This window comes from Macaca nemestrina, chromosome 9 (genome assembly GCF_043159975.1).
Source record: "Macaca nemestrina isolate mMacNem1 chromosome 9, mMacNem.hap1, whole genome shotgun sequence".
Lineage (NCBI taxonomy): Eukaryota > Metazoa > Chordata > Mammalia > Primates > Cercopithecidae > Macaca > Macaca nemestrina.
Genome location: NC_092133.1, coordinates 96,729,843 through 96,742,361, shown reverse-complemented (window position 1 = coordinate 96,742,361; position 12,519 = coordinate 96,729,843). Strand labels below are relative to the sequence as shown.

At 34.2% G+C, this 12,519-nt stretch overlaps 1 protein-coding gene across 1 annotated transcript in view; it reads right to left on the bottom strand.

Annotated features, from left to right (window-relative positions):
* LOC105470746 (ankyrin repeat domain-containing protein 30B-like) overlaps window positions 1-12,519 on the bottom strand; it is a 135,950-nt gene that overhangs the window by 64,082 nt on the left and 59,349 nt on the right. Inside the window, exons 25-33 of the mRNA XM_071068734.1 lie at window positions 11,015-11,076; window positions 10,651-10,741; window positions 9,212-9,307; window positions 9,069-9,130; window positions 8,708-8,798; window positions 7,087-7,148; window positions 6,721-6,811; window positions 5,106-5,167; window positions 3,578-3,668 (exon numbers count right to left, since the gene is read on the bottom strand). Coding sequence (XP_070924835.1) covers window positions 3,578-3,668; window positions 5,106-5,167; window positions 6,721-6,811; window positions 7,087-7,148; window positions 8,708-8,798; window positions 9,069-9,130; window positions 9,212-9,307; window positions 10,651-10,741; window positions 11,015-11,076 — 708 coding nt within the window. The remainder of the gene's footprint in view (window positions 1-3,577; window positions 3,669-5,105; window positions 5,168-6,720; window positions 6,812-7,086; window positions 7,149-8,707; window positions 8,799-9,068; window positions 9,131-9,211; window positions 9,308-10,650; window positions 10,742-11,014; window positions 11,077-12,519) is intronic.

The window sequence follows — 12,519 nt, the reverse complement described above, 5'->3', positions numbered from 1 at the left end:
AGGCTAAATATGCATGACCATATTGCATGTATGTGTTTTAGAAAAAAAGTGCTTAAAATTGTATTCAATACACTTTAAATAAAAACCTGCTTTAATTACAATGAGAAGGTCCTTCTCGATTCATTAATATCTTTAAAATTTACTTCTGAAGCAGTGAAGAAATCTTAGAAATTCATATATAAGAAATGATACCATTAATTCATCTGCTTGTTTTAGGTAAAAATTTGATAAATGTACATCCTCACTAAGTGCAAAGAAAGCAGAGTGTCATGAGACAGGAAATGAATATGTAACCAAAATATTTTCCCTTATAAAGACAATAGCTGGCTTTAAACTTTCTAACACAAGATAAAAAAGCAAAACACGAAGAGATGAAACATTAAGGGCTATCTCATCATCAAGGAACCATTTATCACTTGGCACTTAAGAATCCCATGTATGGTTGAAAACTGGTTCTAAATCGTGATCTGATAATCCCTGAAGTTCAAAATCCATGCAGAGGAACCAGGAAGGGAAATACTACCTTAGTTATTTTTTTGTTACTTTTATTTTTGTAAAGGGGTACACTGGAGTTTTTAGAGTCAGGACAGGTCACATGGCATCGCTCTAAAGATTAGTGAGCCACATTTATAATGGCTATTGAAATGTATGTCTGTGCATACTTGTATTTTGAGTACTTCACTTTTAATTTCTAATATAGCATGAAGTAGAACATACACTTTAACAAAGGCTTGTTAACACCTGTAATTATATTTACGTTGCTTTTTAGTCACCATGAAGAGAGTCTAATTAAATGTGGTGCAAAGTAAAAATGCACACTATGAATTTTTTTTCTTTTTTTTTTAGATGGAGTCTTGCCCTGTGGCCCAGGCTGAAGTGCAGTGCTGCAGTCTGGGCTCACTGCAAGCCATGCCTCCTGGGTTCACGCCATTCTCCTGCCTCAGCCTCCCGAATGGTTGTGACTACAGGCGCCCACCACCACGCCCGGCTAATTTTTTGTATTTTTACTAGAGACGGGGTTTCACTATGTTAGCCAGGATGGTCTCGATCTCCTGACCTCGTGATCCGCCCACCTCAGCCTCCCAATATGCTGGGATTACAGGCGTCAGCCAACGCGCACAGCCTAAAATCTTAAAATAAATGAAAAATGAGCTAATCGCTGAACAAAAAATAAAAAGTTGCTATAGAATGACAAGAACATTGTACAACCATTTATGTATGATTTTTGCAAAAAGTGTAATACCAATATGTATATGCTCAGTGATGAGGAGAGAAGTGATCTTGAATCAGAGGAGCAAATCATGACACTGAGAAAATAAATGCAAAGACTGAAAGTTGAATGCTACACCAGGTGTCTTTAATGCAATACATTATAATAATTTATATCGCCGGGCGCGGTGGCTCAAGCCTGTAATCCCAGCACTTTGGGAGGGCGAGGTGGGAGGATCACGAGGTCAGGAGTTGGAGACCACCCTGGCTAACCCGGTGAAACCCCGTCTCTACCAAAAAATACAAAAAACTAGCTGCGCGAGGTGGCGGGCGCCTGTAGTCCCAGCTCCTCGGGAGGCTGAGGCAGGAGAATGGCGTAAACCCGGGAGGCGGAGCTTGCAGTGAGCCTAGATCCGGCCACTGCACTCCAGCCTGGGCGACAGAGCGAGACTCCATCTCAAAAATAATAATAATAGTAATAGTAATAATTTATATCATTACATTACAAACATTCATCATGTTCTTTAATATGCCCTGTCATTGAGAAAGTACACAGTTTGAATGAGCGTTCAGCTGAATGTAGAATTAACATCTCAGCAGTGAAAATGTTATGAATTAATCAGCTTGGATATATACTTATGGCATAATACTAAATATAAATATTCATTGATTTTCATACCCATATGGTATAATAGTATGCCAACATTTTTGTAATTTCTAGCTTAGCCATCTCAGTATTTCTTGATCCACTCATGGAGGAAAATGTACAAACCTCATCAAGAATAGCAAATTTAATAAGCTTTCAATATTGACATATTTGTTTTTAATTTATTTGCAACAGACTTGTTAAATATTAATAACATTTTCTATGTAAAAATCAGCATAATACCTATGAATAACAATAACTTAAGTATTCAAGTCATAAATTCAGAATTTTATGGTTTCTTAAATTAGTCTGGTTTGGTGTATCATGTTATTCTCTAATGAATTTTTATAAAATGGCAATTTTACCAACACAATTTGCTTCCTTAAAAATAAAGCCAAGCCAAGGTTCTTACATTCAAGCATCTCTTATTCAAATTGCAAATATCAACAAAATATATACATATATATATTTGATGCCTCATATTAATAAAGAAAATTAATGAGACACTGAGGTTTAGTCCAATTCTACTAACCCTCATGATTCCAGTCGTCTCTGGCGCACCAACACTCTAACATTCTGCAGTAAAAATATTCTAGATGCTTCTGAAGTGAGTTCACTCAATTTTCCTTCATAGAAAATCCAAAATAATCTAGCTGGCTTCTCCCTTGTCCCCTGCTTCCTGCCTCACAATCTCTCCTCTTTAGTAAAAATAATCTCTAGACTTGTGCTCTTGATTCTTCCCATTCAACACCTGTTAAACTTCTTTTCCCCACTCTTTCCTTTCTCTTTGTTTAGTGGTAATATCTTCCTTCTATAATTTCTATTGTGTTGCCCCTTCCTTCTTCACCTCTGGCTCAAAACACACTCAGAAGTAAGATCAACATAATCCTTTCCCCTGACCCTTTTCCACTGCAACCTTCTACCCAATTGCTCCTCTTCCACATTTTTCCCAAGAATGGCCTCTCCTCTTGCTACTCAGAGCAAGGTCCAAGGACCACCAGCATCAGCATCACCTGAGAACTTACTAAAAATGCAGAATCCTAAGTCGGCTGAATCACAGTGTGAATTGTTGACAAGGTTTCCAGCTGATCTTCTATGAAAACTTCTGGTATATACGGATTGTATATGACAAATTGTATACATGTGTGGCCGTGTACATATGCTTACTCTCACCTACTGCAAATAGAACACAGTTCTCCATGGTCAAGTGCTTCCATCCCTAATGGCTTCCCACCAGTGAGAAATACAGGAAGAATCAGAATACCTTTGCTGTAATTCTCTGGTAAATTTTGGTACTAGAAGGTCACTTTTTATTCTTCCCAAATTTCTAACCATACCCAATCTCTTTGTAAAGAATCATTTCATTTTATCATCCTCCATTATATAAACATGCTTCCTGTTCCTTCATGTATTCTCTGTACACTCTGTCTCTCTCAGTCTTCTTTTCCTCTTTTACTACTTTCTTCTTTCTTATTTTCTTATTTTCCTCAGGTCTTGGAATATCTTGAATTCAAACTAGTAATTCAGCTCCGTTTCAGCACTCTCAATATAGTCTGTTGCCAATACCTGATAAGATGTATAACTTATCACCCTTTCACTTCTCTTTTTCTCCGCACTTTGCATTTAGAAGGTAATTCTCTTTGGCTATTAGAGGATATTCTTCCTCATCAGTTTAGAGAAATATTTGGTCAAATGGCTTTTTAAGTAAAAAATGGTTCTTACTTTCTAATTTTTCACTTATCATATGGAATTCTTTTTGAGGTGTAGCCTTGGGTAAACACACATCCTTCTGTGAAACAGTCTCACGGTCACTCTGTTAAAAGTAATATCAATAAATAATTTAAATGGAAAAATCCTAATAATGAAGAGTATCAAAATTTTCTAATTAAAATCTTTTTTAAAAACACAGTTTCCTACTTCACAAGCAATTCAATTTTAGAGCAGATATGTATAAAGCACCAAAACATTTTGATAGAAAACCTCACGTAATACGGTCTACATCAAGCTTATCTTTACATTCATGTGGCCATTAACTTGGTTACTGAGCAGGAAAAATACGTCACAATCACGAAAAAATTCACTCATGCATATTTCAAAAATTATCTCTTAAAAATATCTAACTTATGTGTAGTCCTCATCAAAACTAAATATGACATTTCAAACAAATACAACACACTCGCTACTTGCCATAACACATACCACATTAAACATTTAAAATATTCATGATTATAGAATTGTTTAGTGTTAAAAATGATGCATGTCATGAAGAGAACTTTTAGAGTCTGTCATATAATGTATGCACAGAATGTTGAAAAAGCTACTTTATTTAGGTAAGCAGGGGCTTAAAATCAGCAATATGTTTTTGACAAAATTTATGCTGACAGAAAAAGTGCTTGAATAGAATGTAAATGCAGTAAGAAAAAAATTATGTCATGTCTAAATGAAAGCAAACAAATATTAAAGTATTTTTGTCTAATGACAAATCAGATAAAATCTACCTGTCTATTCACTTCCACCCTTTGCTGTTACCACCAGGCAGCAGCTGCTTGTTTGTAAGAGGTCAGATCCTTTCTATGTCTTTCCATAGTTGTGACCTTAAAATACATCACTACTATTTGACGCTCATGCTGCTGCAGCTTGATTGCCACAAAGGGCCTCAGGGAGTTCTATTTGTGAAAATAATTTATATTTTTTAAAAGAATACTCAACCAACACTCTTGTTATTACAGTCCCAGAAGGTTTCCTATTCCTCAGACTTTTCTTTCTCCTGAAATGTTCCCTCAGCTCTATATTGAACAATAAAGATACGTCAATACGTTCAGGTCCCAGCCATTAATTTTTCACGTTCCAGCTTTTACAATACTGAAGTTTAAACTATCTCTCTATGAAGCCATTTAGAACTTTTGTACATCTAGATATACCACAGAATCATATATTTGCCCATAGCTGGATTCAGTGTAATTCTTTCGCTTTTAGACAAACGTACTTCAGATCCCATGTGAATTGCTAGTGACTTCTAAGCCACTATACCACGCTGGCTTCTTAAATTAATCCTATACATTAGCAGATTTTCACAATGAAGCAGTAATCTACCTAGCACATAGATTCTCTATTAAGCGTATCCTGAAAACTATCAAAAATAATTTAGGGTGACATATGCAGAGGTGAGAAGATAAAGTCTAAGCCTCTGATTTTATGTTTTCGTATCATGCAGTTCTAATATTAAAAAAACACTGATAATACATAGTACCTCTAAATCCCAAGAATTTTCTTCTTCATCCTTTTGTTTGGATTCTGATGGGACCATCTGATCTATAAAAGGTTAATCACAGGTACATTCATGAGAACATATCTCTACTATAAATTTTAAAAACATATGCAAATCTTTCATTCACGAATCTGTGGTTTTTCCTCTGTAGCCCTTATATTCTTTTTATCTATTACAATCACTACTTCTGTAGTCAAATCATTAGTACTGAAATCTAAAACGTCTGAAAATTAACATATCATTCATTAGAATGCAGAAAAATAGAAATTTGACAAACTTGTATGAATTATTTCCACACAAAGCAGTCATACCCTCTTCTCTCGTGAAACCCTTTATGTCCTATATTGCTGTTCATTCAGAAAACTTTACTATTACCTATCATCTCTCATTTCTTTGTAAATTTTTATTTTGTAGTATTACTTAACTCGATTGACTCAGCAATCTCTATTACTCAGTTCTTCCATAAAGATTACTTATCAGTGAAAAAGATTTTTTAGGGATATTAATTTTTTGATGTTAGTAAACTATGTGTCCAACCCTTTTACATTTCAATATGCCACGTCAGCATATTGGGCATGTTTTGGCTGTGTATATGTTTTAGGAAGATAAGCTTAAAATCTTTTATTGCATATAAATTAAGAACTGCTTTAATTATGACACATTTCATCCCTAATGCAGCAATATCTTCAGAGTCAAGTTGTGACACCTTGGAGAAACATCAGAAATGTATAGGAAAAAATAATTGCTTTATGTAATCTAACGTTCCCACATGTTATAGGGTAAAAATCAAGGCCCACACAAGACTTGAAGAGCTCTCAGGCCCTTGAGACAGAAAATGAATTTATACCAAAAATAACTCAGAGCAAGGTCCAAGGATCATCCGCATCAGCATCACCTGAGAACTTATTAAAAATGCAGAATCCCAAGTCAGCTGAATCACAGTGTGAATTGTTAACAAGGTTTTCAGCTGATTTTCTATGACAACTTCTGGTCTATATGGAGTTTATATGACAAATTATATGCATGTGTGGCCGTGCATATATGCTTAGTCTCACCTATTGCAAATAGAACACAGCTCTCCATGGTCAGGTGCTTCCATCCCTAACGGCTTCCCACCAGTGAGAAAGACAGGAAAAGTCAGAATACTTTTGCTGTAATCTCTGGTACATTTTGGTACTAGAATGTCACTTTATATTTCTCCAAATTTCTAACCATATCCGATCTTTTTGAAAAGAATAATTTCATTTTATCATCCTCCATGATATAAACCTGCTTCTTATTCCTTCATGTCTTTCTGTATGCTCTTTCTCAGTCTTCATTTCCTCTTTTACCACTTTCTTCTTTCTTATTTTCTCATTTCACTCAGGTCTTGGAATATCTTGAATTCAAACTAATAATTCAGCTCCTTTTCAGCACTCTCAATAGAGTCTGTTGCCAACACTTGATAAGACGTATAACTTTTCATCATTTCACTTCTCTTTTTTTCTGTGCTTTGCATTTAGGAGGAAATTTTCTTTGGCTATTAGAGGATATCCTTCCTCATCAGTTTAGACAAATATTTGGTCAAATGACTTTTTCAATAAAAAATGGTTCTTACCTTCTAATTTTCCACTTATCATGTGGAATTCTTTTTGAGGTGCAGTCCTGGGTAAACACACATCCTTCTGTGAAACAGTCTCACGGTCACTCTGTTAAAAGTAATATCAATAAATAATTTCAGTGGAAAAATCCCAATAATGAAGAGTATCAAAATTTCCTAATTAAAATCTTTTTTAAGAAAACTTCACCATGAAGCAGTAATCTACCTAGCACATAGATTCTCTAAGAAGCGTATCCTGAAAAATATCAAAATTAATTTGGGGGTGACATATGCAGAGGGGAGAAAATGAAGTCTAAGCCTCTGATTTTATGTTTTAATATCATGCAATACTAATATTAAAAAAACAATAGTAATACACAGTACCTCTAAATCCCAAGAATTTTCTTCCTCGTCCTTTTGTTTGGATTCTGATGGGATCATCTGATCTATAAAAGGTTAATCACAGATACATTCATGAGAACATTTTCTATTTTAAATTTTAAAAACATACATAAAACTTTTATTCACGCATCTGTGGTTTTTCTTCTGTAATCTGTATATTCTTGTTATCGATTAAAATGCCTGCTTATATAGTCAATTGACTAGAATTGAAATTTAAATAGTCTGAAAATTAACATTATATCATCCATTAGAATGCAGAAAAATAGAAAACTGACTAAACTGTATGAAGCATTTCCTCACAAAGCAGTTATACCCTCCTCTCCTGTGAAACACTGTATGTCCTATATTTGCTGTACATTCAGAAAACCTTAATTACTGATCATCTCTCACTTCTTTGTAAATTTTTCATTTTGTAGTATTACTTAACTCGTTTGACTGAACAATCTCTATTACACAGTTCTTCAAAAAAGATGATTTATCAACGAATAAGATTTTTTAGGGATATTAACATTTTGATGTTAGTAAACTATATGTCCAACCCTTTTATATTTCAATATGCCATGACAGCATATTGGGTCTGTTTTGGCTATGTATATGTTTTAGGCATGGAAGCTTAAAAAGCTTTATTGCATATAAGTTAAGAACTGCTTTAATCATAATGATGCAGATATTCCCCAATGCAGCAATATCTTCAGAGTCAGCTCGTGACAACTTGGAGAAACATCAGAAATGTATAGGAAAAAATAATTGCCTTAATTAACCTAACATTCCCACATGCTACAGGATAAAAATCAAGGCCCACACAAGACTTGAGGAGTTCTCAGGACCGTGACAGAAAATGAATTTATACCAAAAATAACTCAGAGCCAAGGACCACCATCGTCAGCATCGCCTGAGAATTTATTAACAATGCAGAATCCCAAGTCGGCTGAATCACAGTGTGAATTGTTAACAAGGTTCTCAGCTGATTTTCTATGAAAATTTCTGGTCTATACGGACTGTATATGACAAATTATATACATGTCTTGCCGTGCATATATGCTTACTCTCACTTATTGCAAATAGAACACAACTCTCCATGGTCAGGTGCTTCCATCCCTAATGGCTTCCCACCAGTGAGAAAGACAGGAAGAGTCAGAACACTTTTGCTGTAATTCTCTGGTACATTTTGGTACGAGAAGGTCACTTTATATTTCTCCAAATTTCTAACCATATCCGATCTTTTTGTAAAGAATCATTTCATTTTATCATCCTCCATTATATAAATCTGCTTCTTGTTCCTGCATATACTACTCTCTGTACGCTCTGTCTTTCTCAGTCTTCATTTCCTCTTTAACTACTTTCTTCTTTCTTATTTTCTCATTTTCCTCAGGTCTTGGAATATTTTGAATTCAAACTAATAATTCACCTCCTTTTCAGCACCCTCAATATATTCTGTTACCAACACATGATAAGATGTATAACTTATCACTAATTCACTTCTCTTTTTTTCCATGCTTTGTATTTAGGAGGTAATTTTCTTTGGCTATTAGAGGATATCCTTCCTCATCAGTTTAGAGAAATATTTGGTCCAATGACTTTTTCAATAAAAAATGGTTCTTACCTTCTAATTTTCCACTTATCGTGTGGAATTCTTTCTGAGGTGTAGCCTTGGGTAAACGCACATCCTTCTGTGAAACAGTCTCATGGGCACTCTGTTAAAAGTAATATCAATAAATAATTTCAATGGAAAAATCCTAATAATGAAAAGTACCAAAATTTCCTAATTAAAACCTTTTTTAAAAAATTTCACTATGAAGCAGTAATCTACCTAGCACATAGATTCTCTATGAAGCGTATCCTGAAAAGTATCAAAAATAACTGGGGTAACATATGCAGAGGTGAAAAGATAAAGTCTAAGCCACTGATTTTATGTTTTCATATCATGCAATACTATTATTAACAAAAATGATAATACATAGTACCTCTAAATCCCAAGAATTTTCTTCCTCGTCCTTTTGTTTGGATTCTGATGGGATCATCTGATCTACAAAAGGTTAATCACAGGTAAATTCATGAGAACATTTCTCTACTATAAATTTTAAAAACATGCAAATCTTTCATTCACGAATCTGTGGTTCTTCCTCCTTAGCCTGTATATTCTTTTTATCAATTACTATCACTACTTCTGTAGTCAATACATTAGAAATTAAATCTAAAAAGTCTGAAAATTAACATTTTATCATTGATTAGAATGCAGAAAAATAGAAAACTGACTAACTTGCATGAAGTATTTCCTCACAAAGCAGTCATATCCTCTTCTCCCGTGAAACACTGTATGTCCTATATTTGCTGTTCATTCAGAAAACTTTTCTATTACCTATCATCTCTCATTTCTTTGTAAATTTTTATTTTGTAGTATATCTTAGCTCAATTGACTGTCAACGAATAAGATTTTTTAGGGATGTTAATTTTTGATGTTAGTAAACGATATGTCCAACACTTTTACATTTCAATATGCCATGACAGCGTATCGGGCATGTTTTGGCTGTGTATATATTTTAGGTAGATAAGATTAAAAACTTTTATTGCATATAAATTAAGAATTGCTTTAATTACAATGACACAATTCTTCCCTAATGCAGCAATACCTTCAGAGTCAGGTTGTAACACCTTGGAGAAACATCAGAAATGTATAGGAAAAAATAATTGCCTTAATTAACCTACCGTTCCCACATATTATAGGATAAAAATCATGGCCCACACAAGACTTAAGGAGCTCTCAGGCCCTTGAGACAGAAAATGAATTTATTCCAAAAATAACTCAGAGCAAGGTCCAAGGATCATCCGCATTAGCATCGTCTGAGAACTTATTAAAAATGCAGAATCCCAAGTCGGCTGAATCACAGTGTGAATTGTTAAAAAGGTTTTCAGCTGATTTTCCATGAAAACTTCTGGTCTATATGGAGTGTATATGACAAATTATATGCATGTGTGGCCGTGCATATATGCTTAGTCTCACCTATTGTAAATAGAACACAGCTCTCCATGGTCATTGTTTGCATCCCTAATGGCTTCCCACCAGTGAGAAAGACAGGAAGAGTCAGAATACTTTTGCTATTATTCTCTGCTAAATTTTGGTACTAGAAGGTCACTTTACATTCTTCCCAAATTTCTAACCATACCTGATGTACTCATAAAGAATCATTTTATTTTATCAACCTCCATTATATAAACATGCTTCTTGTTCATTTATTCTCTGTACACTCTGTCTTTCTCAGTCTTCCATTTCTTGTTTTACTACTTTCTTCTTTCTTACTTTCTCATTTTCCTCAGGTCTTGGAATATCTTGAATTCAAACTAACAAATCACCTACTTTTCCGCACTCTCAATAAAGTCTGTTGCCAACATCTGATAAGACGTATAACTTTTCACCATTTCACTTCTCTTTTTTTCCGTGCTTCGCATTTAGGAAGTAATTTTCTTTGGTTATTTGAGGATATCGTTCCTCATCAGTTTAGGGAAATATTTGGTCAAATGACTCTTTAAATAAAAAATGATTCTTACCTTCTAATTTTCCACTTATCGTGTGGAATTCTTTTTGAGGCGTAGCCTTGGGTAAACACACATCCTTCTGTGAAACAGTCTCACGGTCACTCTGTTGAAAGTAATATCAATAAATAATTTCAATGGAAAAATCCTAATAATGAAAAGTACCAAAATTTCATAATTAAAATTTTTTTTAAAAAAATTTCACTATGAAGCAGTAATCTACCTAGCACATAGATTCTCTATGAAGCGTATCCTGAAAAATATCAAAAATAATTGGGGTGACACATGCAGAGGTGAGAAGATAAAGTCTAAGCCTCTGATTTTATGTTTTCATATCATGCAATACTAATATTAAAAAAACATTGATAATACATAGTACCTCTAAATCCCAAGAATTTTCTTCCTCGTCCTTTTGTTTGGATTCTGATGGGATCATCTGATCTATAAAAGGTTAGTAACAGATACATTCATGAGAACATTTCTCTACTGTAAATTTTAAAAACATATACAATTCTTTAATTCATTAATCTGTGGTTTTTCCTCTGTAGCCCGTATATTCTTTTTATCGATTACAATCACTACTTTGTAGTCAATCCATTAGAATTGAAATCTAAAACGTCGGAAATTTAACATTATATCATTCACTAGAATGCAGAAAAGTAGAATGCTGACTAACTTGCACAAAGTATTTCCTCACAAAGCAGTCATACCCTCTTCTCCCATGAAACACGGTATGTCCTATATTTGCTGTTCATTGAGAACACTTTTCTATTACCTATCATCTCTCATTTCCTAGTAAATTTTTATTTTGTAGTATATCTTAGCTCGATTGACTCAGCAAATTCTATTACACAGCTCATCAAAAAAAGATGATTTATCAACAAATAACATTTTTTAGGTGTATTAACTTTTTGATGTTAGCAAACTATATGTTCAACTCTTTTACATTTCAATACCCCATGACAGCGTATTGGGTGTCTTTTGGTTGTGTATATATTTTAGAAATATAAGCTTAAAAAGCTTTTATTGCATATAAGTTAAGAACTGCTTTAATTACAATGACGCAGTTCTTCCCTAATGCAGCAATATCTTCAGAGTCATCTTGTTACACCCTGGAGAAACAAAAGAAATGTATAGGAAAAAATAATTGCCTTAATTAACCTAACATTCCCACGTGCTACAGGATAAAAATAAATGCCCACAAAAGACTTGAGGAGCTCTCAGGTCCGTGACAGAAAACGAATTTATACCAAAAATAACTCAGCAAGGTCCAAGGACCACCATCGTCAGCATCGCCTGAGAATTTATTAAAAATGCAGAATCCCAAGTCGGCTGAATCACAGTGTGAATTGTTAACAAGGTTCTCAGCTGATTTTCTATGAAATCTCCTGGTCTATATGGAGTGTATCTGACAAATTATATACATGTGTGGCCGTGCATATATGCTTACTCTCACTTATTACAAATAGAACACAACTCTCCATGGTCCAGTGTTTGCATCCCTAAGGGCTTCCCACCAGTGAGAAAGACAGGAAGAGTCAGAACACTTTTGCTGTAATTCTCTGGTACATTTTGGTACGAGAAGGTCACTTTATATTTCTCCAAATTTCTAACCGTACCTGATCTTCTCGTAAAGAATCATTTCATTTTATCATCCTCCATTATATAAACCTGCTTCTTATTCCTTCATGTACTCTCTGTACACTCTTTCTCAGTCTTCATTTCCTCTTTAACTACTTTTTTCTTTCTTATTTTCTCATTTCACTAAGGTCTTGGAATATCTTGAATTCAAACTAATAAATCACGTCCTTTTCAGCACTCTCAATATAGTCTGTTACCAACACCTGATAAGACGTATAACTTTTCACCATTTCACTTCTCTTT